Source organism: Lepidochelys olivacea, assembly GCF_965140295.1.
Source record: "Lepidochelys olivacea isolate rLepOli2 genome assembly, chromosome: 9".
Lineage (NCBI taxonomy): Eukaryota > Metazoa > Chordata > Testudines > Cheloniidae > Lepidochelys > Lepidochelys olivacea.
The window spans coordinates 9,187,324-9,214,576 of NC_140419.1; the positions used below are offsets into that span (position 1 = coordinate 9,187,324).

Genomic DNA, 27,253 nt, shown 5'->3' on the forward strand with positions numbered 1-27,253 from the left:
TTGTTTGGATAAACCCAAAGGGTTGTTTGCTAGACAAACAGGATATGATGAGAGTCCACCAACCCCCATTGCCCACATACTCTGTTTACTTGCCAACTGCTTCTGAAAAAAAACAAGAGGTTATTAAATCCCTACCACGGGGTTCCTTTTGCATTTGTATTTGGAAGAGTCCCCCAATTTCAGAGGGGGCTGCTTTGTCCAGTTATGAAACTTTCCACTGTGCTAGTTCTCTGCTGCAGTTTTTTCTCTAGCAGAGCCAGCCCTCTACCAACCCAGGATGCAGACTGTGATGACCCTGATGTCTTTGAAGCTGTGGACATAGCACTGAGAAAATATAATGGAGACAAAACAGATGGCAACCAGTTTGCTCTGTACATGGTGATGGAAGCCAAGACAATAGTAAGTAAACTTTGCAAAAAGCATCTTTGGATTTTTTATTTATTTACTTATGGCCAGATTCTGCCCATCTCCCTCATGTGGAATCACACCTTGGTCTGCATGATGTCCCAATGAAATCAAAGGAACTAGTTGCAGAGTAAGGTACTAAGTATCAGGGAGTAGCTGCGTTAATCTGTATCCACAAAAACAACAAGGAGTCCGGTGGCACCTTAAAGACTAACCGATTTATTTGGGCATAAGCTTTCGTGGGTAAAAAACCCACTTCTAATTGTCATGAAAAGGGGTAGCAGAATCTGGTTCTGTATAGTTCTCTTGTTCCCTAATAATACTGAGCCCTTACTCACAGTAGTAAGCCGTTCCTGCCAGAGGGATTACTCCTGCCAGGAAATGCTCACCAAGGTGAGTAAAGGGTTCAAAATCTGGTCCTATGAAAAAAACTTTAAACTCTTGTAATTAGGTCGAAGAAAGTATAAAGGATCTATGAGTAAAGTAGCTCCATTGAAGTCAAGGGGGATACTCAACATGAGAAATGGCATCAGAATCTGGCCGTGTGTTTGCACTATATGGCAGGGTCTCTCAAGTGCCTTCACTTGCAGTACTAAGGGGTCAGTAGGTTGCAGGACTAAGTCAGGAAAACTGATTTCTTTCTACAACTATACCACTGACCCAATGTTGTCACCTTACCAAGTCACTAAGTGGGCATACTAACGTTTACCCGTTATGGGGAAATATTTGAGGCTGACGGCAGAAGCATACTTATTATTAAAAGAAACTTGATGTGGTCTTGTCTTGAAAAGAGCTGGTTGCAATGTGGAAAATATATTTGCAAATAATTGATTTGATAAATTATAGAAATATTTTGATTTATTTGTGAATATTATTTGATGGTCTCCAGTCCTGAGTCACATATCTACCTAAAACATCAACCAGTCTCTTGATCATATATGGTGACAAGTCTAACAAAAGAGTATTTACTCCTAAGAGCCACACAATGATGATGTTGCTATAAGCATAATGATAAGCACTACTTTACTTGGGAACAACATTAACATTTTTCTATTGCACTGGATTTTAAAATGTAGATAATCAGAAACAATATATTAATAAGAATATTTAGCACTCAAAGATCTCAAAGCACTTTACCCAGATAAGAAGCTGAGCTCGGAGAGGTGAAGTGTCTTGCTTAAGGTCATACAGTAAGCCAGTGTTACAGGTGGGACTGGAACCCACATCTCCTGACATCTAGACCCCCTTACGCTAACCACTAGATGACATTGTCTTTTCTGGAAACAGAGTCAAAAATACTGCCTGTGTTTTCTAGACTTGCTATGAGCCAGTTCATGCTAGAGAACGGTGGGGGGAAGGACTTGAAGAGACTCCCAGTACACAGTATCAAGTGCTAAAGTCCCGATTATGCAAACACTGCATTTGTTAATGTTAAGCACATTAGTCCAAACATCTTCAATTAGACTACTCACATGTTTAATGTTAAGCACATGCATAAATCCTTGCAGAATCAAAGCCTTAATGACACCCCATTCCTTTCTAGTCTTCTGGTAATGCACATTGTTAATATTCATAACAGCCTATGCTGGACATTTTAATTTTAATATATACATGTTTATTGCAGTCACTCTTTGCCTTTCCTTAGCTAGACACACTGATTTAATTTTACAGAAGATCTGAAGTGAAAATGACGTGTTGCTTTGAATTTCTGATCCATCTATGTTGGGGGGAGAGAAGAGCAAGAGGGAGGATTGCCAAAGCCCACAAGATTTGATCTGTTCTTAATTCTTCTTCTAAATATAGTCTAGATTTCACTTATCACCAGTCCTGCAGTGCTGCACTCATCAATTAAATGGCTTATTATTACACGTTCATGTACATTAATTGTTGATAAGATAATTGAACGTAAAGGCTGGCTAGTGGAAGATTGAGCTTCCCCTAATTAAAGACATAGCTGGTGGCAATAATAGTGAAATAAAATAGCAAACAACGTAACATAAGGAGCCAGCCCTTTCTCTCATTTACATCCATTACTCGCTGAAGTAAAGTTATTCCAGATTTACACCAATGTAACAGAGAGCAGAATTCGGCCCATTATGGGCTAGATCCTTAGCTGGTATAAATTGGCATAGCTCCATTAAAGTCAATGACTCAAGCTGAAGATTCAGCCCATTATGGTTTTTTTCATCCTGCTTTACAGCCTGTGGAAATTATTTCATGCACCACTGTGCTGGAGCTGCTATTTTGTGCACAACAGGAAGTGAGAAAGAACACTGGGCCAAATTCTGCTCTCTATTACACCAGTGTAAATCCATCATAATTCCACTAAAATCAACTAGTCTTTAACAGTTAACTGTGGAATAATGAAGACAATAATTTTCTTGCTATATCCAATTGAAACTGCAGGGAGAGTTTAATTCTGCTGAATGTAGTTCCCCATGTTCAAATCTGGCCAAGAACAGAAGTTAATATAATAACTCGTCTTTTATTATTAAATGCCACAGGATTCCTAGTGACTACAAATGGTCATCCAAAAGAAACATCTTCAAGAATTGCAGTGCCTTCTGATGCCACCTGAGGGCATTGATTCACTGTTGAATTTGGAGGGTAGGAGGAAATGCCTCCTACTGAATTACCAACACCACATTAGCAGTATCTCAAGGATTTCTTCAGAAGGATCCCATCCTTCTACCGACCAGCCCCAACTATAATTAATAAAGGCTGACACAAGCACAATCCAATATGGTAGAGCTGCAGACCACCTAAGCAGCCGCTCATATTTGCTGAATCAGAGAGCTCGAAATACTAGGCTCGAAATGCCCTTGAAATACTAGGATACAAAGGAGTTGAAAACATGACTGTTTTCTTGCACTATTTTTTCATCCTAGAGACAGTATGTGGAACAACCTAGGCAAATGGCTAACTAGAACAAATGACTTAATTAGATATGTTGATTACTGAGTCAGAAAGATTTTGGAGATCTGCTCAACAGAGACATCAGCTAATTTAAAGCACGCTTTATCACTCCGTGCTATACACAGTACAGTATGAAAGCCCTTGGAAACCCTCAACCCCTCCAATGACTTGCTGTCTTTTATCACTATGCAAATGATGACTTGCATTTTGTTTTCTCCAGGCGGGCTCTGGCAAACAGTTCTTTGTGATGTACCGAATAAGAGAGAGCTCTTGTGCTGTTGGGGGAGATAAACTCTGGCAAGATTGTGATTACAGAGCATCTGCAGAAGCTGTAAGTGGCTGCCTTCTTTTTAAAAATTCCATCTATGGAAGTAGCAATGTAACCAGCAAGATACCAGACTCTTGGGGATAGAGTGCACTTCTGCCATAAGTGACTCTGAAAATGGTATTGCAGGGTTCCATATTTACTGCGTCTCAGTGGAGTTGCAGAGGGAATGTGCTCAGTTTACAAGTAAAATGATGCAGCCTGGTTCTCCTCTCATTTATTCCTAACTGAAAGCCATACAAACCAAACCTGGTGTCTGACAGTCAAGCTGGGCAATCCCTTCTTGGATGCTATCACAGCAATTAAGGTCCTGCAGGTCAAGTTATGCCTTTATTCACAACTGTACAACCCTTGTTGCTGTCAATGGGATTGCACAAGTGTAAATGCTATCAGTTTGTATTCCTTTTGTCCACTAAATGTTGGTTAGACTTCCCAGTTGTGTTTTATTATTGCAATAAACTACCACAGGAGTATTTCACAGCAATAAATATGGTGCTAACTGGATTTCTGTATCAGGTGGCTTAAAGACAAATGATGTCATCTGTGTTTGTAGGAATCAGGTGAATGTACAGCTCAAGTTTATGTTGACAAGACTGAGCAAATCAGTAACGTTACACAGGAATGCAAAATTATCCCAGGTATGTAACTGTTCAGAGTGGCATTATATAGTTGTATTGAATAAAAAGAACAACTACAACTTGCAAAAGAACTTTGTTGAGACTTCCAGCTCATTTTAAATTGTTGTTTTCAGTGTTGTTGTAGCTGTGTTGGTCCCAGGATATGAGACAAACAAGGTGGGTGATGTAATATCTTTTATTGGACCAACTTCTCTTGGTGGACAGGACAAGCTTTTGAGCGTCACAGAGCTCTTCCTCAGGTCTAGAGAAGGTAACCAGAGTGACCAAACTAAACACATGGTGGGACAGATTTTTTAAGCGTAAGGGTTTCACACATTTGTTAGGAGACCACTTAAAAATGAAGCAAACAATTAACACCTCTGCAGTCACAGGGCAATGGAAAGTTAATAGCCACAGGGTGCATTACAAATTGTTGTAATAGGTCATAAGTAGGGCCTTACCAAATTCACATCCATGAAAAACATGTCACGGACTGTGAAATCTGATCTCCCTCTGTGAAATCTGGTCTTTTATGTGCTTTTAGCCTATACTATACAGATTTATCTGGAGAGACCAGCGTTTCTCAAATTGGGGGTCCTGACCCAAAAGGGAATTGCAGGGGAGTGGCAAGGTTATTTTAGGGGGGTCATGGTATTGCCACCCTTACTTCTGCACTGCCTTCAGAGCTGGGCAGCTGGAGAGCTGCTGACCGAGGGCCCTGCTCAGAAGGTAGCAGTGCAGGAGTAGGTTTGGCAGTACCATACCATGCCATCTTTACTTGGGCGCTCCTGCTGGCGGTGGATCTGCCTTCAGAGCTGGGCTCCTCGCCAGCAGCTGTCACTCTCCAGCTGTCCAGCTCTGAAGGCACCTCTGCCACCAGCAGCAGCTCAGAAGTAAGGATAGCAGTATCGCAACCCCCCTCCCCCCCGCCACACACACACACAACTCCTTTTTTGATCAGTATCCTTACAATTACACACCGTCAAATTTCAAATTTAAATATCTGAAAACATGAAATTCACAATTTTTTTAAATCCTATCACCGTGAAATTGACCAAAATGGACCGTGAATTAGGTAGGGCCCTAGTCATAAAACCAGTGTCTCTGTTAAGTCCAGGCTTTTTAGTGTCCAACACAGTTATGAATTTAAATGCTCAGGCTCACCTTTTGAAGGTGTTGTGCATGTTTCCTTTGAGGATGAGGACTGATAGGTCAGCTGTGGAGTGATTGCTCTGTGAAAAATGTTTGCCTATGGGTGATAAGGTGTTTTTGTCTTTTATCATTTTTCTGTGTGAGTTCATTCAAGAGCATAGTGATTGTCTGGTTTCATCCACATAGCTGTTGTTGGGGCATTTGTTGCACTGGATGAGATACACCACATGTTGTGATAGGCAAATGTAGGACCCGTGGATCTTGAAAGGTGTGTTGTGAGGGTACTGACCAGAATAACCGTGGAGATATGTCTGTAGGTTTTCCATCTGTTGTTCTAGAAGGATCTGGTGCTACCTTGAGTTGATGTATCCTGGTCTGTGGGGAGCTTGCTTCTAATGATGAGTTTGGTGAGGCTGGGGGTTGTTTGAAGGCCAGAAGAAGTGGCTCAGGAAAGATTTCTTTAGGATATAGTCCCCATCAAGTATGGGTTGTAATTGTTTGATGATAATCCATATGGATTTTAGTGTCTGGTGGTAGGTAACAACTGGAGATGTGCAATTAGTGGGCGGTTTTTTTTCTGTCCTCCTAAGTATTTGGGTGACCCATTCCATGATGCAATCTACTTCTCTGGCGGAGTGTCCTTGTTTAGTGAAAGTGAGGCAAAGTGTGCTCCAAAGACAGCAGGCCAGCAGTATGCCTCCAAAGGACGGCACGCCACATCCTGTCTGGGGAGGATTAGCATCCCTAGTCTTTTATACCTCACTTAAGTGCATTAAGGTGTATATCCTGAATTTTCTCTTTGGAGCATATTCTCTGCTCTCCACCAACAGAAGTTATTCCAAGAAAAGATATTACCTCACCTATCTCGTTTCTCAGGTAATTTTAAAGGTAGGAGTCTGCATCATTCCATTCATAACCTCACAAATTATTTTCCATAAGCTAATACACATTAAAAATGAAATTCCACTCCACTTTCTTATGCAAGCATGTGCTGTGCCAATGGAACACTGGAAGATTGCTATTAAAAATACCTTTTATCATGTAATGAAAACCAGAGTCATGGGTGGCATATGACTCCCGCATCTGGGGAGGCTGAGCCCGAGCGCCAGAAGCTCCCTAGAAATGGGGGGGCCCATCCGTACCCGGAGCGTGGTCCCGCCCCCTGCTCCACCCTGATGCCCGCCCCCACTCCGCCCCAGGCCCCATTCATGCTTGGCCCCCTCCCCCAAACCCCCCCACACACCTGCTGTTCTCACCTCTCTGCTCCATTCCTCCCTGAGGGTCCCCCTGCCCACACCTCTCTGCCTCTGGGGGTGAAGAGGTGTGAGCAGCAGGCGGTGGGGCCGTGGGGAGGGGATGAAGAGGCACAAGAGGCAGGTGGGTGGGCTGCGGGGGAAGCAAAGGAGAAGCACAAGTGGTGGGTACCTCAGAAAAGAGGTGGAGCAGGGACAGGAAGAGGAACAGTGTGGTCGGGGCCACAGGGGAAGAGCGGGATGTGGGAGAGGGGTCTTGGGGCACAGCGTGGACAGGGCCACGGCTGGGGCACCCTTTCGGGAGCAGCGCTCCAAAGTCGGCATGCCAGCAGCACGTCTCCAAAGGGAGGTGCACCACATCCTATCTGGTGAGGCTTAGTCTCCCTGGCCTCTTATACCTGCCGCTCAGGACCAGAGTCTGCATGAAGAATGTTTTTTAATCCTTTACTTTTCAGCCAAATCAAAACTGATTTTCACTGGACCAAGGTACATCTGTGACCTGTGGACTGGATATCTCCCAAATTATAAGTCTCTATCCCCACTCCCTGAGGCACAACAGAGGTTAAAATAAAGGTAGCAAAAAGCTTTGCTATATAGCAAAAATGTATCTTTTTCACTTTCTTCACACTCAAAAATGGCTGAACTGTTTTTGTTCAAATTTACTCTCCCCCCTTCCCCACCCCGGGCCCTCCAATGACTCTTCTGAGTAAAAAATGAGGAAAAATTCATCCCCAAAAGTAAAAGTCTGACAGGATTACAATAATCTGAAAAAGGCCCTTGGGAATGGACATATTTAGGCAATCTTAACAATAGTTGGTGGCACATGGTCTGCTTATAATCAGCACAGCCTCCCGTGCGTGGTCATTACATCCATGAGTAAACTCCTGTATTAGAAACAAGTTACAATGACTGAAAGCATCACAACTGATCTCCTTTCTTCAGTGTCCATGTTTTACTACCAACTAAATCATATTTTGTTTCAGATGCATTTGTGGGGCAATGGTGCCATCTAGTTGCCAGGAAGGTTAATAAGTGGGATGTGCGTTCCGTGGTTAACTCAACGAAGGGATGCATTTGATTTTGTTGTTTTGAAAGCTGAAAATCTACATTTGAATTGAATATATCAGAGGCACAGCTGCAGTTTTGCAAAAAGTGTAGACGTTCTTCACTGCTTGTGAAAAGAGCTAAAATTGTGGGTAAGGCCACAATCACTTTAGAACAGGATGTGCTGGATGTTTTGCTGCATTCTGATTTGTGACTGCACACACTGAAAATAAGGTCATCTACACTGATGTAAACTCGGAGTAGATAAATTACTTACAGTGGAGTTACTGCAGATTTACACTGGTGAGAGTAAAATGTTGTCCAATGATCCCTACAGGAAGAGGTAAACAATCGGGTCAGTCTGGTGAAGGATTTCACAGCTCAGTCTCTAATGAGTGAGTAATATATTGCTCAGCCTTCACTAATGGAACTTGTCCTTATAGAGATATTGGGCCAGTTCCTTGGCTGGTGTAAATTGGCACAGTTCCCACCAGGAGAGGATCTGGCCCACAGATTTTACTTAAATTCCACAGAGATCTGATATTGTCTCATGCTGATTCTCAAGGTCACTGAATTATGAAATTAATTTATGCACTGAACTATGAAATTAATTTATGAAAATCCAACCCATGCTTACAAGGCAGGCAAGGGGGTTAACAAGATCAGTGGCAGGGAACAGAATCTGGAGCCTCCTCCTTCCAGATCGCCTATTCAAATCCAGCCCAGCTTGGTGGTGCCTGAAAGTTGATTCCACCTGGTCAGTGTTTAGCAGCCCATGCAGGGGCAATTCAGACAATGCATCTGAAGAGTAGCTGGACCTGCATCTGTAGGGGAGATCCAAGTCATGATGGCCCACCTCAAAAGGTGCCAGCTAAAATTTTAATGTCAAGTTTTCCATTGCAGTGTGGTGTGGAGTACAAGGTGCTGCACACTGACTAAGAACACTCTGGTAAAAACCACAATCTCCTGGGGAATCTCCCTTTACTGCAGCTGCTGGCTGGGGCTGATGGATGACTTCCTCTCTTGCACAGTTTCAAAGCTGCATGCTGTATTTTCACATTAGAAGTAGAGAAGAGCCTGAAACAAAACTTTAGATCCAAAGACTGCTGAATTTGGGTGGGTGAAGGGTTTGGCATCTGAACTCAGATCTGGATCCAGATTTCAAAGGTGCCCCATACAACTATATTGAACTGAGCCAAAAAGCCTGGTTCTGAACACTCTGAATATCCTTACTGGAGGGCTAAAATCTGGATCTGTATTTTGCTGCTCAAGCTCTTTGCCAATCAAAAGGAATGAGGATTCTTCCTTAAACTCTCTCTCTTGTTCACAAAAAAATTGGGAACTAAACAATTTAGGCTGTTTTACTAAGCAAAAAGCTGAATTTTTGGTTGGTTGGTTTTTTTCAGTTGAAGGAAAGGTGATTCTTTCCCATGTCCAGTGTCTTGGATGCTATCATCCCATACCGGGGGACAGCCTACAATTGTTACCCATTTTGAGATATGCTATTCGGATCTTTAATAATCAGAGTGAACAATCCTCCCTTTTTGAAGTTGGTGAAATAATAAAAGCCACCAGGCAGGTTTGTATATCAGATTTTTTTTCTTTATTTTATAAAAGAAGGTACTTTGGTTCTTTATATCTATCTACCTGTAGTTAGCTCCATTTTACAATAGTAAAATATGTAATATTAAAATAACACTTTTAACTTCTATAGATGGGGACACTGAGGCACAAAAGGCTCAATGCCTGATTTTCAGTGGTTTTACCCATGGCTTCTGAACTGCTACTGAACATAGTTTGTCCTTGTCTCCAATTTCAACTAAACAGTGTTCAGCACTGGTACAGCTGTACACATCACCCACATATATTGTCAGCAATTGGTATATTTTGTGGTTTAGACAAGGCTAAAGAAAGAAAGTGATTCAGAAAAATAAAAAGTCCACACTCTGCCTGTGAGAGAGAAGTGGATTTTGCATTTTGGTCTTCAGTGAGAATTTTGAGTGTACAAGGAATGCACGGTCGAGTCCCCAAAGTTCCATGTCAATTTGTGTTCCATGAAAGGGTTACATATCTGTGCCAGGGACTCAGCTTAGGCATCAGTATGACCCAGCTCTAAGATATGTTTCTGATTTGGTTTTAAGTATTATATAACTTAACGCAATCTAGGTATACTTTTCCTTTGCATATTTGTATGCATTTATCTTTTTGTGTTGCACTAGTCAGTTTGAGCAACTGTTTAACTTGCTCAAAATATCATGAACCAAATCAATTGAATTAAGAAACCATTTTCCACCCTTTATTTAATGGCATTGGTCACCTTAGCTGCAAGAAACAGGGTCTACACATTCCTTACTCCAAGGGGGGCTGCACTGGAGCAGCTGGAGAGGGGATTGCTACACCACCTACGCATTCTAAACAGGCATCATGTCAGACTAGAATAAATTAAAGGATTTAATTGGGATGGACTGGGGAAGGAATATTATGTATTTTTATGTTAATTTAGCATCCCTATCATTTCTGCATATGGGGCCTGATCCAAAATCCATTGAAGTGAATGGGATTATGTCTGCTGTGATGCAGAGCGGATAAGGCTACTCTGCTGTTCCATGAGGTGGGAGCAGTAGCCACAAACAGTGAGCTGCATCCTTGCATCCTGGGTCCAGGCTGGAGGATAGATTTTGCCTTCCCACTTTCCAGAACTTCACTTACATAACATCAGAGTACTTGGGATTCAGGTGGATTAGGTAAACTGCACCCTTACAGCAGATATTATTGAAAGTTGCCATTTAACAAACAAAAAAGTGACTAAAATCCTGAACAAGATAAAAGAAGAAAATGCCCAAGGCAGACAATTCCTAGTAAATAATAATTGCAGCACCCCTTATAATAAATGACACCTACAACTCAAAGTTGCATTATTCAGATATTGTTATGCCATGTGCTATACCTAGGATCATAGGAACTGCCATACTAGATCAGACCAGTATCCTCTAGTCCCGTAGCCAGTATCAGATACTTCAAAGGAAGATGTGAGAAACCCTGCACTGTGAAGTGGGCGGGGGACGGGATTGGAATCTGAACCTGGATCTGGTTACAAATTTCATAGCTAGCCCCTATGACTCAGTTTACCCTTCTGTAAAATGAGAATAATAATTTCCTGCTGCACTGGGCTGTTCTGTGGCTTAATGACTGCAGAGCAATTTGAAACCCTTGAATGGAAGGTATTACAGATGTGCAAAGTATTATCAGCATCATCACCTTGCTATTGATTTGGTGATTTTATTTAATAGTTTTTCTTTCAAATACATATTGAATTATCTCCTAAATATTTGTTCAAGGTGGTGGCTGGATGGAATTATGCAATTGAATATGAAGTCAAGGAGACTAACTGCACCAAGAATAATTTTCAGGATTTAAGTCCAGAGTGCAAACCCATTGTTGGAGGCGTAAGTGGTATTCACGTAGTTTATCAAAACAGCTTCTTATCTTGGTAATTAATTACTAAGATTCTGATTCAGCAAAGTATTTAAGCACCTGCTTAGCTTAAGGTATGTCTACACTGCAATAAAACACCTGCGGCTGGTCCATGTCAGCTGACTTGGGCTCACGAAGCTTGGGCTGCATGGCTATAAAATTGCAGCACAACTGTCCAGGTTCTGGCTGGGTCCCGGAGCCCAGGCGCCAGCCTGAGCCCAAATGTCTACACTGCAATTTTATAGCCCCGCAGTCTGATCCCCGCAAGCTCAAGTCAGCTGACACAGGTCAGCCATGGGTGTTTATTGCAGTGTAGCCATACCCTTAAAGCCAATGGAATTTAACCACAGGCTTAAAGTTAAACATGTGCTTAAGTGCCATGCTCCTTAGGAATGGATTTAAGCGCATGTTTAAGTCCTTTGCTGAATGAAAGCCTAAAAAGGCCATGCCCTGAAACGTTTGCAAATTCTCTTATGCAGCCTGGCCAAGGGAGCTGCACTGGGAGAGCAGTAATGTGGAAATTAAAATGCTTCAGGCAGATATTTCTTAGGAAAAGCAAATTGCTAAATTACTGTTATCTGCGCCACAGTCTATATGGGAAAACTTCTAAGGATATGATAAATAAATACACATACTCCAGCTACGCTGTGCCATAAGTTACCAGGTCTTGGTATCTTGAATCCTGGGTCCTGGCTTGACTCAGGCTCAGACCTTCCACGCCTGGAGGGTCCTGAGTCTGAGCCCTGGGTTGGTACGGTTTGTGTGCAGACAGAAGGGGGTAAGGCTTGAGCTCGAACCCTGGGCTCACACTGCAGTGTAGACATACCCCAAGGGTATGATTCTGTAGGTACTAAGCATTCTAACCTCCCAATGAAGTCAAAGGGAGTTAGTTGTTCAGTACCTTGCAGGGCCAAGTCAAAACTGGTCCCATTAATCTTTTTTCAATATCTATCTATAAAGGGCTCTTCCCATTTTCTCAGGAGGATTTCCCAAGGTCATCTTTTCTCCTGATCAGAAATCACTGAACCTGATTTTGATCTCATTCACACCATAGCTGCCCATTGGTAGGTATTAGCAGGATAAGCAAGACCCTTCAGCACATTTCCAGTAGTTGTTACTCACACCCGTACTTCTGAATGGCTGGGTCCTGCGTAGATGAGGAGAAAATTCAATGGAGACAATGGAGACCAATCAGTATACAAGCCAACACAAGTAGGCCTCTCATCTCTCTCTGCATGACCCAGCATTGTTTGCTGTGAAGGAGGGTATCAGGACATTTACAAATGTCCTTGTTAAGTATTTCTAAGAGGAAAGAAAGAGCTTTTTTTTCTCCCCCCAACCCAGCATGTAGGTCGCTGTGAAGCCAAGGCCTATGTGGATCTTACTAACACAATTGTGGATGTTGCACAGAAATGCAAGTTTCCAGGTATGTGACAACCATCTGTCAATTCAAAAATGTTAATGGTTTTAAAATTGATGAACAATAAAAATGCCAAGGGACGAAAAAAAATCATGGGAGGGGAAAACGTATTCTGCTGGCACAGCAAAACAATAAGGCCTTTCCCCCCCACAATGGAATATTAACAGATAATTTTCTCATTTCCTACAAGTATTTAAAATGCAGGGGAAAGTTCTCTTCTCTGATCTTTATGCTGCCATTCGTCTATGACATGTGAAGCGGGCTGCTGACCCCGAATGGGGATCAGCAGGGTTAAGCTCAAGGTTAAACCCACCATGAAGATCAGCAAGGCAGCTCAGAGGGTATACTTATCCCTCTAAACTTTATTTCCAGGTAAAACACACACCCCTATTTCTTCCCTCCTTCTCCACCACCACCATCAGGAGATATCCTTTAAAGAGAAGTCAATATCACATAGTATCTTCTGCAAGCAGTTTCATCTATTGTGTTTCCAGAAGAACTGTATTTTCCCAGGAGCTCTGATCTACCCCTCCAAATAGAAGTTGAGCTGCAGAGATGGCCATCATTTAAAGCAGTGGTTCTCAACCAGGGGTACACGTACCCTGGGAGTACCCAGAGGTCTTCTAGTGAGTCCATCATCTCATCTAGATCAGGGGCTCTCAAACTTTTTCTTGCTGAGGCCCCCCCAAACAGGCTATAAAAACTCCACGGCCCACCTGTGCCACGACAACTGGTTTTCTGCATATAAAAGCCAGGGCTGGCGTCAAGGGATATCAAGCAGGGCAACTGCCTGGGGCCCCATGCCACAGGGGCCCCCACAAAGCTACATTGCTCAGGCTTCAGCTTCAGCCCTGTGTGGCGGGGCTCAGGGCCCCGGGCTTCAGCCCCATGGGATGGGGCTTTGGCTTTCTGCCCTGGGACCCAGCGAGTCTAACTCTGGCCCTGCTTGGTGGACCCCCTGAAACCTGCTCGCAGCCCCCCCCCAGGGGCCCCGTACCCCGGTTGAAAACCACTGATCTAGATATTTGCCTAGTTTTACAATAAGCTACATAAAAAGCACTATTGAAGTCAGTACAAACTAAAATTTCATACAAACAATGACTGGTTTATACTGCTCTATAGACTATACACTGAAATGTAAGTACAATATTTATACTCCAATCGATTTGTTTTATAATTATATGGCAAACATGAGAAAGTAAGCAATTTTTCAGTAACTGTGTACTGCGACACTTGTATTTTTATATCCAATTTTGTAAGCAAGTTGTTTTTAAGTGAGGTGAAACTGGGCTACGCAAGACAAATCTGACTCCTGCAAGGGGTACAGTAGTCTGGAAAGGTTGAGAACCACTGATTTAAAGAATTTTCACAAAGATACAGATATATGGGGGGGGAGGGAGGCATAGAGGAACAACCCCTTTAACATGCACAAATTATTACTGCACATTCACAACTTGATTCTGTATGTACATCACCTCCTTAAATCAAAGAGCCATAGCCACGTTGGCTGGTGCTCTCAGAGCCTGTCAACTAGACTCAAGAATTCATCTAGTGTTGTCTTTTTTATTTCATGTTACACCACTGTCCTTCGTTCAATTCTTAAATTTGGTAACTTGGAAAATTAGTTTTTTTTCCAGGAGTAAATTATCCCACCTACACCTGATTAATTATTACCCAGCACCATACCTCCGACCAGACCATTTGGTTTATTATCATTTCTTTCCAGTCTTCTATTAGGACATAGATTGTTACCATTCCAAGATTTTTAGATCTGCGGGTTCAGGGTCACTACATGTAGCGTGTGCTACTTCCCCACACATTCATAGACTTGTTTTGCTTCAAGGAATGATTATGTAATTCTTCAAAATACAATCACTCACTGCACAGTGTGCACTCATAGATTTCAGGGATGAAAGGACCCTCCTGTTTCCTCTAGTCCAGCCCATCACACAAGTGGAGATCTTTCTCGTCTAACAGAAACTTGCCACCCTCAATTTGTACTCTCATTTCCATGAGGAGCAGTGTAACGATCAAATGCACTGTCTGACCCTTGGCGCCTAAATTCTGCTTTCTCCAGAACACATAATTGATTGACAACACAAACATCTACCAAATCAAGCCCCAAAATATTTTAGGTCCCACCCTAACAGACTCAAACACAGCCATGCCTGGCAGAGATAAATTTCTCCCTCAATGGTTCGCCCTAGCCCAATGCACACTGAATCTTTTGTTCCTTAGATTTACCTGAAACCTGATGTTTCTTTCAGTTGCGGAAACTGTATCTCCTCACATTTCCATTTGTGCTGGCTGTCCAAGGCCCATCCCAACTAACAGTACAGAATTGGAGGAACCACTGAGGGCTACCCTGGAGAAGTATAATGCAGAGAGCAATGATGACTTCTATTATAAAGCTGAAGTAATATTATATGCCACAGTGCAGGTTGGGATTCTTCTTTCCTTTTCATGTTCAGTTTTATTTAAAACCACCTCTCCATATTTCGTAGAGATGGGCCAAGGATATGGTGATGACGGGGGTCAAGGCTGAATCAGGGTTAAGGTTTGAATTTGGGTTTGAAATCTTGGGAGCTGGTCTATCTGCTCAAGTGTTTATACCACTTGGGTCACCAGGGTATCTGAATGCCCGTTCTTGCAAATTTCAGCCATCTTAGGATGCATCCAAAAGGAACCCCCCCCACCCCCGCCCAAAAATCCTTCAACATATTTTTTTTTGTCTGACCTGGACCCAAAACAATAGGGCTGGGTTCCGATTAAGGAATCTGATGTTTGTTACACCCAGAGGTGAAAGTAAGCCGGTACGCCCCGGTACAGCGTACCGGCAAGAGCCGGTTTGCCGTACCGGGACCGGCTTTCCCAGATGGCAATTTAAAGCCCTGGGGTAGTGGCAGTGGGGCTCAGGCAGGGATTTAAAGGGCCGGGGCGGTAGTGGCTGCTGGAGCCCCGAGCCCTTTAAATCCCCGCCTGAGCCCTGCTGCCCAAGCCCTGGGGTAGCGACGGCTGGAGCCCCGGAGCCCTTTAAATTCCCAACGGAGCCCAGCTGCTGCTACCCCAGGGCTCAGGCAGCAGGGCTCACGTGGGGATTTAAAGGGCTCGGGACTCCAGCAGTCACTACCACAGTGGAACCCCAGGCCCTTTAAAGCTCTGCCAGAGCCCCAGGTAGTGGTAGCAGCTGGGAGCCCCCAGGGGTTCTCAGTGATTTAAAAGGCCCGGGGCTCTGCTGCAGTAGTGGCAGCTGGAGCCCTGGGCCCTTTAAATCATCCCTGAGCCCCGGGGTTCCCAGCTGCCTCTGCAGCTGGCAGCTTGGGGGTGATTTAAAGGGCCCGGAGCTCCCAGCCACCACTACCACAGCTAGATTTAAAGGGCCTGGGGATTTAAGGCCCTGCCTCTTCCGGTTGAGGCCATGCCTATTCTGGTTTAAGCCATGCCCCCTGCTCAGGACTCCGGCGTACCGGTAAGTCCTTTAATTTACTTTCACCCCTGGTTACACCCCTCTTCTTTACCAAACTTTTTGGCATCATTTCATACGACATCAGAAATAGAAAAGACCTATGAGTAAGATCATCCAGTCCATCCTCCAGGCTATCATTCTATACCATATATTCTCTGTTGTCTATCCTACAGTAGTTTTTAAAATCCCAAGCAATGGAGCCTTCACTGTTTTCCTTGGGAATCTGTTAACTTACATTCCCAGTAACGCTCCAGAGCAGTGGTGGGCAACCTGCAGCCCATGGGCCGCACACGTCCCATCAGGGTAATCTGCTGGGGGGCCACAAGACAGTGTTTACATTGACCGTCCGCAGGCAGGGCCGCCCGCAGCTCCCAGTGGCTGAGGTTTGCCATTCCCGGCCAACGGGAGCTGCAGGAACTAGGGCTGTTGATTAATCGCAGTTAACTTATGCAATTAACTCAAAAAAATTAATCATGATTAAAAAATTGCAATTAATCGCACTGTTAAACAATAGAATACCAACTGAAATGTATTAAATGTTTTGGATGTTTTTCTATATTGATTTCTATTACAACACAGAATACAAAGTGTACAGTGCTCACTTTATATTATTTTTATTACAAATATTTGTCCTGTAAAAATGATAAACAAAAGAAATAGTGTTTTTCAATTCCCTTCACACAAGTACTGTAGTGCAATCTCTTTATCATGAAAGTTTAACTTACTAATGTGGGGTTTTTTTGTTACATAACTGCACTCAAAAACAAAACAACGTAAAACGTTAGAGCCTACAAGTCCACTCAGTTCTACTTCTTGTTCAGCCAATTGCTAAGACAAACAAGTTTGTTTACATTTACGGGAGATAATGCTGCCTGCTTCTTATTTACAATGTCACCTGAAAGTGAGAACAGGCGTTCGCATGGCACTTTTGTAGCCGGCGTTGCAAGGTATTTGTGTGCCAGATGCGCTAAACATTCGTATACCTCTTCATGCTTCAGCCACCATTCCAGAGGACATGCGTCCATGCTGATGACACTTGTTAAAAAATAATGTGTTAATTCAATTTGTGACTGAACTCCTTGTGGGAGAATTGTATGTCTCCTGTTCTGTTTTACCCGCATTCTGCCACATATTTCATCTTATAGCAGTCTCGGATGATGACCTAGCACATGTGTTCGTTTTAAGAACACTTTCACTGCAGATTTGACAAAATGCAAAAAAGGTACCAGTGTGAGCTTTCTAAAAATAGCTACAGCACTCGACCCAAGGTTTAAGAATCTGAAGTGTCGTCCAAAATCTGAGCGGAATGAGGTGTGGAGCTTTCAGACGTCTTAAAAGAGCAACGCTCAGATGTGGAAACTACAGAACCCGAACCACCAAAAAAGAAAATCAACCTTCTGCTGGTGGCATCTGACTCAGATGATGAAAATGAACATGCATCAGTCTGCTCTACTTTAGATGGTTTTTGAGCGGAGCCTGTCATCAGTATGGACGCGTATGTCTCGGGATTGCGTTGAAGCATGAAGGGACACATGAATCTTTAACGCATCTGGCACGTAAATATCTTGCTACGTTGGCTACAACAGTGCCATGTGAACACCTGTTCTCACTTTCAGATGATATAAACAAAAAGCGGGCAGCATTATCTCCTGCAAATGTAAACAAACTTGTTGTCTGAGCAACTGGCTGAAGTAGGACTGCGTGGACTTGTAGGCTCTAAACCAGGGGTAGGCAAACTTTTTGGCCCAAGGGCCACATCTGGGTATGCAAATTGTATGGTGGGCCATAAATGCTCACAAAATTGGGGTTGGGTGCGGGAGGGGCTGAGGGCTCTGGCTGGGGATGAAGGCTCTGGGGTGGGGCCAGAAATGAGGAGTTCAGGGTGCAGGAGGGGGCTCCGGGCTGGGGTGCGGTGCAGGGGGGAGGGGAATGAGGGCTCCAGCTGGAGGTGCAGGCTCTCGGGTGGGGCTGGGAATGAGAGGTTTGGGATGTAGGAAGGTGCTCCAGGCTGGGACCAAGGAGTTTGGAATGTGGGAGGAGGCTCTGGGCTGGGGCAGGAGATTGGGGCACGGAGGGGGGTGAAGGCTCCGGGTGGGGGTGCAGGCTCTTGGGTGGAGCTGGCGATGAGGGGTTTGGGGTGTAGGAGGGTGCTCCGTGCTGGGACTGAGTGGTTCCGAGGGTGGGAGCAGGATCAGCGCTGGGGCAGAGGGTTGGGGCGCAGGACGGGCTCAGGAGTGCAGACTCCAGATGGCACTTACCTCAAGCAGCTCCTGGAAGCAGCAGCATGTCTCCCATCTGGCTCCTACATGGAGCTGCGGCAAGGCGGCTCTGCAGTGCTGCCCCGTCTGCAGACGCCACTCCTACAGCTCCCACTGGCCACAGTTCCCAGCCAATGGGAGCTGCAGGGACGGCGCTTGGGGTGGGGACAGCGTGCAGAGCCCTCTGGCTACCTCTACGCATAAGAGCTGGATGCGGGACATGCCGCTGCTTCTGGGAGCCACGCAGATCCGCGGCACGTCACACGGAGCAACCCTGCTCCCTGGCTGGAGCGCGGCAAGCCCCAGACCTCACTCCCCAGGCGAAGCTCGAGGGCCTGATTAAATCGGCTGGCAGGCCAGATGTGGCCCAGGGGCCGTAGTTTGCCCACCCCTGCTCTAAAGTTTTACATTGTTTTATTTTTGAATGCAGGGGTTTTTTTGCACATAACTCTACATCAGTAAGTTCAACTTTCACAATAAAGAGATTGCACTTCAGTACTTGTATTAGGTGAATTGAAAAATACTATTTCTTTTGTTTTTTGCAGTTCAAATATTTGTAATAAAAATAAATATAAAGTGAGCACTGTACACTTTGTATTCTGTGTTGTAATTGAAATCAATATATTTGAAAATGTAGAAAACATCCAAAAATATTTATATCAGTGGTATTCTATTATTAACAGCACAATTAATTGTGCAATTAATCACAATTAATTTTTTTAATCACTTGACAGCCCTAGTTTACACTAGGACTATGATTAAAACAAAACAATCCTCATTTTCTCCACTTCACCACAAATATCAGCCTCAATGCCCTGATTGTTTGGCTCTCCCTCACAAGTCTGTGTGCCTCCTCCACGTTGCCCCAGACACACGGTTCACCCTTCCTCAGCTGGTCTGAAAGGCCTCTATCCACTCTCTCCTCACTGACATGCTTCCTTATGGATCTGTTCCAGCACTCACTGAAGTCAATGGAAAGTCAGTTACCACAATGGGCACTGGCTCAGCCCCGCAGCCCACTTCTTCTGTGAAACCAACAAGAAATTAGCCAGCTAACAGATTTGTTAAATAATATCACTTGTAGCTCACCATGGCATGCACTAGCCTTGCAGAGCAATCCACGTTATCTTATTGATCTGTCCCTATTGTCTAGAAACCCCCGTGTTATATCATGAGTGAAATCAGTATATAAATAGTTTCAGGGAAGGAAACGTGGGTGAAATCTTGGCCCCATTGAAATCAATTACAAACTCCCACTGACTTTAGTGGAGCCAGAACTTCACCCCATATCTGTTGTTTCTACTGTGAGGTTCCTGCCACCCTTTTGGGTGTGGTAAAAAATACTACATAATAACAACAAATCAATTGTCCCAGGCACATTAATGAACCCTTACAGTTTAGCTCTTTAATGTGTTTGGCAAATAGTTTGGTTTTCACTGAGGTTATATTTAGCAGACTCTTCATTTTAACTCACCCAACTTCCCTTCCCTTATATTTGGCTCCCTACAAGTGGTGTTAAGTTTTTAGAGCACTGCCTTTTCTGTGAACCTCTTGTAATAAAAACACATTTAATGAGGAAAATCTTCTTACTGATTTTTCAGGTGGTTGCTGGAAAAAATTATAATATAACATTTAAAATTAGGAAGACAAACTGCTCAAAGACAGATGTCAAGAAGCTAAATGAAGATTGTGTGACTACAATAGACAGCGTAAGTGATTGGGATGCTGCAGACCATCAAGTCAGAGGGATGGCTCCAAATTAACCCAATTGAATTGCACCAGAGATGATCATGCTGTAAAAAACCCCCCACAAAAACAAAAATAACCCCCACCAAACCAGCAACCCAGATTTGGTGGTTTTATTAGACACCCTCAGTTGGCCTTTGCTACCACTAGACAGCCAGATCAATAAATGCTAATCATTCCTCAATAAACTGAGGGAGTTTTCTCTCCTAGCATTATCTTTACCTTTATCATGAGCTCTGTGTGTGACCCAAGATACTGCCAAAGACAGCAGAAAGAGTTGCTTTGGTGGAGTCACTCCAACCGCACAATCTGTCTGCTTAATGCAAAGCTAATTGGATAATTTTTTGACCATTTTATGGGTTATGGAGTCAAAAAAGAAAGGTGGGGGAGGGTACTACCGGGGTGTGGGCAGGCTGATGTTGCTGGAGTGGAGTGCTCCTATGACTAGGGGCTGGCACACTTGGGGCAAAGGAAGGTAGGACCCCAGTTGGGGTCGAACAATGGGTTAGTGCTGCTGGAGAGAGCACTCCTAAGGTTGGGGAAGAGGGCCTGGTCAGAAGGATGGTGCTGATGAGACTGTTTGTAGCAGAGTGATGGTGGGTGGATCTCTCTCTCTCACACACACACACACACACTCTCTCTCTCTCTCTCTCTCTCCCCCCTTCCCCACGCCACCTGGAAGAGCTCATTTCTGAGGGTTGAAAAATACTACAGCAAGGGGCAGTAAAGTCAGTTCCACCGAGGCACCCAGTAACAATGGCCACTTTTGAAATGTTTGACTTTAACCTCTCCGCACCTCAATTTCCCCATCTTAAATAGCTATAATGACATCAACATTTACCTACCCGTACGGGTGCTATGAGGATTACCTAGCTAATGCTTGTAAAGTACTTTGGAGATGAAAGTGCTGAGAATTAGCGTTATGAGTTGAACAGATAAGACAGATGGATTCCACAGATATTCACATAAAGCTCCAAATATAATAAGGTTTTTAAAAGGGTCACTAAAATTGTATAGCCTTATTCATACATCAGTCTGTTCTCCTGTTTGTGACATACTCTTGTTTTAAGAGCCCATGTTGGCTTTATTTATTTGTTTGTTTATTTGGTGACAGAAACCTTTGCTATGCACAGCACAAGTTTATGTGATACCCTGGACAAAGACAATACACCCCAAGGTTAGCTGCACCGAAGAGGAGGTATGAATTCTCAATAAATATATTATTTCATTTCAGATTACTTACAACGCTAGACGCAAAATTTGTAGTGGGGAAATATTTATATCCCTTTATCTGTCTCCCAGAACATCCAGTTCTCAGATTAGCTCATATTTTTATCCTCAGATTAGCTCATATCTTGTATTTTTAAAGAAAGGGAAATGGTCACTTTTAATCATCTTAGTAATGTAACCATTCCTCTCGCCCTCTGACCTCAGTGACCTAGGCTGAGCTAATGCAATGCTTGAGATGAGATGCTGGGCTAAGTAAGGATACATTTACATTGCATCTAGAAGCAAGCCTCGCAGCCCAAGTCACAATTTCAAAGCACTGTCTACACAGATATTATTTTCAACGCAGTAGCAGGAGTCCTAACATGAGCCTGTGGTCCTGGATTGGGGAGCTCACTTCCAGATGCAGTTTAGACATACACTAAACTGCAGAAGGTGCAGAATAAGAGAGCAACATTACCATGAGTATAGAGACTATTCTGCCTGCCTGATGATTGGTTCTTTGCAGGATCTGTCATGCTCAATTCTGTGAGATGCTGAGCACCATCAATCCCCATAGACGTCTATGTTGATTGTAAAAAGAAAAGGAGTACTTGCGGTACCTTAGAGACTAACAAATTTATTTGAGCATAAGCTTTCATGAGCTACAGCTCACTTCATCGGATGGATTCAGTGGAAAATACAGTGGGGAGATTTATAGACACAGAGAACATGAAACAATGGGTGTTACTATACACACTGTAAGGAGAGTGATCACTTAAGATGAGCTACTACCAGCAGGAGAGCGGGGGGGAAGGGGGAGAAAACCATTTGTAGTGATAGTCAAGGTGGGCCATTTCCAACAGTTGACAAGAACATCTGAGGAATGGGGGGGGGCGCAGAAGAAACATGGGGAAATAGTTTTACTTTGTGTAATGACCCATCCACTCCCAATCTATTCAAGCCTAAGTTAATTGTATCCAGTTTGCAAATTAATTCCAATTCAGCAGTCTCTCATTGGAGTCTGTTTTTGAAGTCTTTTTGTTGTAATATTGCGACTTTTAGGTCTGTAATCGCGTGACCAGAGAGACTGAAGTGTTCTCCGACTGGTTTATGAATGTTATAGTTCTTGACATCTGATTTGTGTCCATTTATTCTTTTACGTAGAGACTGTCCAGTTTGACCAATGTACATGGCAGACGGGCATTGCTGGCACATGATGGCATATATCACATTGGTAGATGTGCAGGTGAACGAGCCTCTGATAGTGTGGCTGATGTGATTAAGCCATACGATGGTGTCCCTTGAATAGATATGTGGACACAGTTGGCAACAGGCTTTGTTGCAAGGATAGGTTTCTGGGTGAGTGGTTCTGTTGTGTGGTATGTGGTTGCTGGTGAGTATTTGCTTCAGGTTGGGGGGGCTGTCTGTAAGCAAGGACTGGCCTGTCTCCCAAGATCTGAGAGAGTGATGGGTCATCCTTCAGGATAGGTTGTAGATCCTTGATGATGCGTTGGAGACGTTTTAGTTGGGGGCTGAAGGTGATGGCTAATGGTGTTCTGTTATTTTCTTTGTTGGGCCTGTCCTGGACTTCTGACTTCTGGATACCCTTTCTGGGTCTGTCAATCTGTTTCTTCACTTCAGCAGGTGGGTATTGTAGTTGTAAGAATGCTTGATAGAGATCTTGTAGGTGTTTGTCTCTGTCTGAGGGGTTGGAGCAAATGCGGTTGTATTGTAGAGCTTGGTTGTAGACAATGGATTGTGTGGTGTGATCTGGGTGAAAGCTGGAGGCACGTAGGTAGGAATAGCGGTCAGTAGGTTTCCGGTATAGGGTGGTGTTTATGTGACCGTCGCTTATTAGCACCGTAGTGTCCAGGAAGTGGATCTCTTGTGTGGACTGGTCCAGGCTGAGGTTGATGGTGGGACGGAAATTGTTGAAATCATGGTGGAATTCCTCAAGGGCTTCTTTTCCATGGGTCCAGATGATGAAGATGTCATCAATATAGCGCAAGTAGAGTATGGGCATTAGGGGACGAGAGCTGAGGAAGCATTGTTCTAAGTCAGCCATAAAAATGTTGGCATACTGTGGGGCCGTGCGGGTACCCATAGCAGTGCCGTTGGTTTGAAGGTATACATTGTCCCGAAATGTGAAATAGTTATGGGTGAGGACAAAGTCACAAAGTTCAGCCACCAGGTTAGCCGTGACATTATCGGGGATACTGTTCCTGACGGCTTGTAGTCCATCTTTTTGTGGAGTGTTGGTGTAGAGGGCTTCTACATCCATAGTGGCCAGGATGGTGTTTTCAGGAAGATCACTGATGGATTGTAGTTTCCTCAGGAAGTCAGTGGTGCCTTTTTGATTATGATGTCAGAGTTGTTTCTGAGGCTGTGGATGGCATTGTGTTCTGCACGGCTGAGGTTATGGGGCAAGTGATGCTGCTTTTCCACAATTTCAGCCCGTGCATGTCGGCGGAAGCATTCTATGTGGAAGTCCAGTCTGTTGTTTCGACCTTCAGGAGGAGTCCACCCAGAATCCTTCTTTTTGTAGTGTTGATTGTGTTTGCAAACTGGGGGCGGGGGGAGGGAGGAATTACCATTTTGGGGACATAAACAAATCTCCACAATATCTGCTGATCTTTGCACATTAGTAGGGCAGCAGGTATCAGTCCAGATCCCCTTTTGCCTGGCAGGATGGGCCTGGATTTGTAGATTTGGTTTTCAGGAGACATTTCCATCAGATCCTCCTCCTCCTCCCCATCCAACCATTATCCAGCCCTGTATCTATGTCAGAGCATGGTGGTCTCAGAGAAAGGATATAAAAATAAACTTCTGGAATTTGGGTCATCGTATTTGTTCTGTATTGACTGCAGAGGTCCTCTCCAGCTAGGTCTACACTGCAGATCATATTATACTGGCTTCACCATAAACTTCCCTGAACAATGGTTGAATGCTGTACTATTCCATCCTAAAGGTGGCTGGATTTCAGTGATGGGTGAAGTGTTTTATTTAGCTAGAATTTCTAAAACACTATGAAGTGTTGTTATTATCACCCTTATAAATACACATGACTATCTAGCTTAGTTCACAAGATCTGTTAACAACATATTTTTGTTTATTGACTCACATTTACACATCATCTGCAATTTGCTAGTTCTCAAATATTTGAAACTAAGGCAGGCAGTCAACAAAGTACCCCCCTCCCCCACCACCTTCTTTTTAAGCACTATTTTAAAAAAAATTTGGCAAGAGATGTCTACCTCTTACATTGCAACCACAAGCAGAATTGTTCCAAATGGTGTACTATGTGTAGATAATAATATTATTGCAATATATTCGTCTAATATCTCCTGTTCCTTTTTAGAATCTACTGATGAGAAGGCCTCCAGGCTTTACTCCTTTCCGATCTCTAGCTGTGGAAGCTAAAACTATTCAATACACACCCCAAATTAAAAATGAAAAGGGACCTAGAGAAGGACAAGGCCCTGGCAAAGGGCCAGGAAAAGATATTAGGCATGAACCAGCACATAAACAGGGGCACAGACATGATATTGGGCATGGACCAGAACATGATCATAGACGTGGACATGAGGATGAACATGGGCACAGACATGATATTGAACATGGACCAGAACATGAACACAGGCGCAGACATGATATTGGGTGTGGATCAGAACATGAGGATAGACATGGACATGGGCACGGAAAACATAAGGATAAGCAAAAGAAGATAAAGGACAAATGTAAACATTCAACAGAAGAGTCTTCTGAAGAATCCCATGACAAGGTCACTAACCAAAAGGAAACGCTGATAGCTGTAGTAGCTGAAATACAATCTCATAAGCCTGATCTGGTAGAGCTAGATGTGCTGCCTAGTACTCTAACAGATGGTTTTACTGAGATCCCTGATCTCCCTGCAGAACCAGACAGCCCTGGAATTATTCCTGATATTCCTTTATTTGGTGGGTTGCCAGATCTCCCAGAACCATCTGTCCCAAAGTGTCCTGGAAAGCCATGGAAACCAATCACAGACCTCTCAACTACTACTAACAAACCTAAAGTACTGACAAATGAGGATCTTTTACCTCATCTATCTGAAGACACGAACCCACAGACAGAAAAATACACACTACCCCCCCAGGACTTGGATGATTTTAACCTCATGGATTCTCTACTGTAATTCAGACAGTTTATGGTCCATTTTTTTAGGCAACAAACAGAAAATCATAAAAATTATTTTCTTTAGAAACGTGTAAAATTGTAGAGCAGTGGTTCTCATCTTGTTAGCTATGATACTTAAGAGGGCCACCAGCAGTTTTCTGGAGGAATTGAGAGCATGAGCCAATTCTCTGTGCCTGACTCTCCCCTTACAAAGGTGTAGATCAGGAGTAACTCCATTGAAATCAATGAGTTATACTGGCATAGAAAAAGTGTAAGTGAGAGGAAAGTCAGGCCACTTTTCTCTAGTTTCCTGCTGAAGTAGATTTATTCAGTTACTTGCAACTCATCATCCTCACCTCAGATGTCAGAAACACACTAGGTACCACTGCACAGATTCCATCACACCATGTTTGAAACGTCGTGGGAACCGGTTCAAAAAATTCTGGGAGTCATCTGAGGAAACCCTGTCAAATGAAGCTTGAAAAGAAGGCACAGTATGAAACAGGGTGAGAATCCCTTCCTTAGAGGTTTAAAACCATATTTTTCATCTCTGCAGGACTGACACATTTTTGGAGAATACAAAATAACAAAATAAAAGGAAAATGTATGACTTGTTAATTTCTTTACTCCAATTAACATTTCTGCCAGTACTTCACTTAGCAGGTTCTCTTCTTGGAAGAGATGGTAGAGGGCAGCTCAGAGAATCCAGTTCTCACTGGTGCAGGTTCCTACTAGAATAAATTTTCAAAGCTACATAACTATTTTCGGTATAGAAAATATTAACTATTCTATATGGAACTGCCACTGCAACTGAGAGACTTTCATGTGGCAAAGGTGCTCAGACACTTTAGGTCTGGTAACAGTAATATAGGTAGGGCCCTACCAAATTCACATCCATGAAAAACACATCACGGACTGTGAAATCTGATCTCCCTCTATGAAATCTGATCTTTTATATGCTTTTAGCCTATATTGTACAGATTTCTCTGGGGAGACTAGCATTTCTCAAATTGGGGGTCCTGACCCAAAAGGGAGTTGCAGGGAAGTGGCACAGTTATTTTAGGGGGGTCACAGTATTGCCACCCTTACTTCTGCACTGCCTTCAGAGCTGGGCGGCCGGAGAGCGGTGGCTGCAGACTAAGAGTCCAGCTCTGAAGGTTGCAGCAGAGAAGTAGAGGTGGCAGTACCATACCATGCCATCTTTACGTCTGCGCTGCCGCTGGCAACGGACGTGCCTTCAGAGCTGGGCTCCCAGCCAGCAGCTGCTGCTCTCCAGCTGCCCAGCTCTGAAGGCACCCCCACCCCCACCAGCAGCGCAGAAGTAAGTGGAGCAGTACTGCAACCCCCCCGCCCCCCTCCCCCCGCCACAATAATCTTGTGACCTCCCACCCCAACAACAACTTCTCGGGTCAGGACCCCTACAATTACAATACTGTGAAATTTCATTTTTAAATATCTGAAATCATGAAATTTATGATTTTTAAAATCCTATCACCGTGAAATTGACCAAAATGGACTGTTAATTTGGTAGGGCCCTAATTAGAGGCGACAAGTCTATAATTAAGGCTGTCTGACACTTTCCACTATAAAATACTGTTTTCTGTTGCTTATAACTCTTCCAAATGTAAATTGTTCCGGCTGATATTTTCCATGCTGGGTGTCTGTCAAAAGCTATTTTTTTTATTTTATTTATTTTGAAAGTTTCAGCTAAAATGGTTCAGCCATTTTGGAGAACGAGGTTAGGGAAAAATACATTGTTTTGCCCATGTTTTAAAAAAAAACAACCTATTACAACCGTTTTGCTGGAAAGCTC

At 43.6% G+C, this 27,253-nt stretch overlaps 1 protein-coding gene across 1 annotated transcript; it reads left to right on the forward strand.

Annotated features, from left to right (window-relative positions):
• Window positions 1-139: 139 nt before the first annotated feature.
• KNG1 (kininogen 1) lies at window positions 140-26,058 on the forward strand. Its single transcript, XM_084639596.1, has 10 exons — window positions 140-399; window positions 3,542-3,652; window positions 4,200-4,284; window positions 9,119-9,291; window positions 11,051-11,158; window positions 12,531-12,612; window positions 14,874-15,046; window positions 19,932-20,039; window positions 21,191-21,274; window positions 24,644-26,058. The coding sequence occupies exons 1-10, from the start codon at window positions 205-207 to the stop codon at window positions 25,457-25,459; spliced, it is 1,935 nt and encodes a 644-aa protein (XP_084495722.1). The 5' UTR covers window positions 140-204; the 3' UTR covers window positions 25,460-26,058.
• The last annotated feature ends 1,195 nt before the right edge of the window (window positions 26,059-27,253 follow it).

What these genes read in the sequence shown, in the direction of transcription:
- KNG1 (XM_084639596.1), top strand. Translation starts at nt 205, where the DNA reads ATGAAACTTTCCACTGTGCTAGTTCTCTGCTGCAGTTTTTTCTCTAGC. An exon ending in GTGTGACTACAATAGACAGC is followed by an intron (nt 20,040 to 21,190) that starts GTAAGTGATTGG and finishes ATTTGGTGACAG; the next exon opens with AAACCTTTGCTATGCACAGC. An exon ending in TTAGCTGCACCGAAGAGGAG is followed by an intron (nt 21,275 to 24,643) that starts GTATGAATTCTC and finishes GTTCCTTTTTAG; the next exon opens with AATCTACTGATGAGAAGGCC.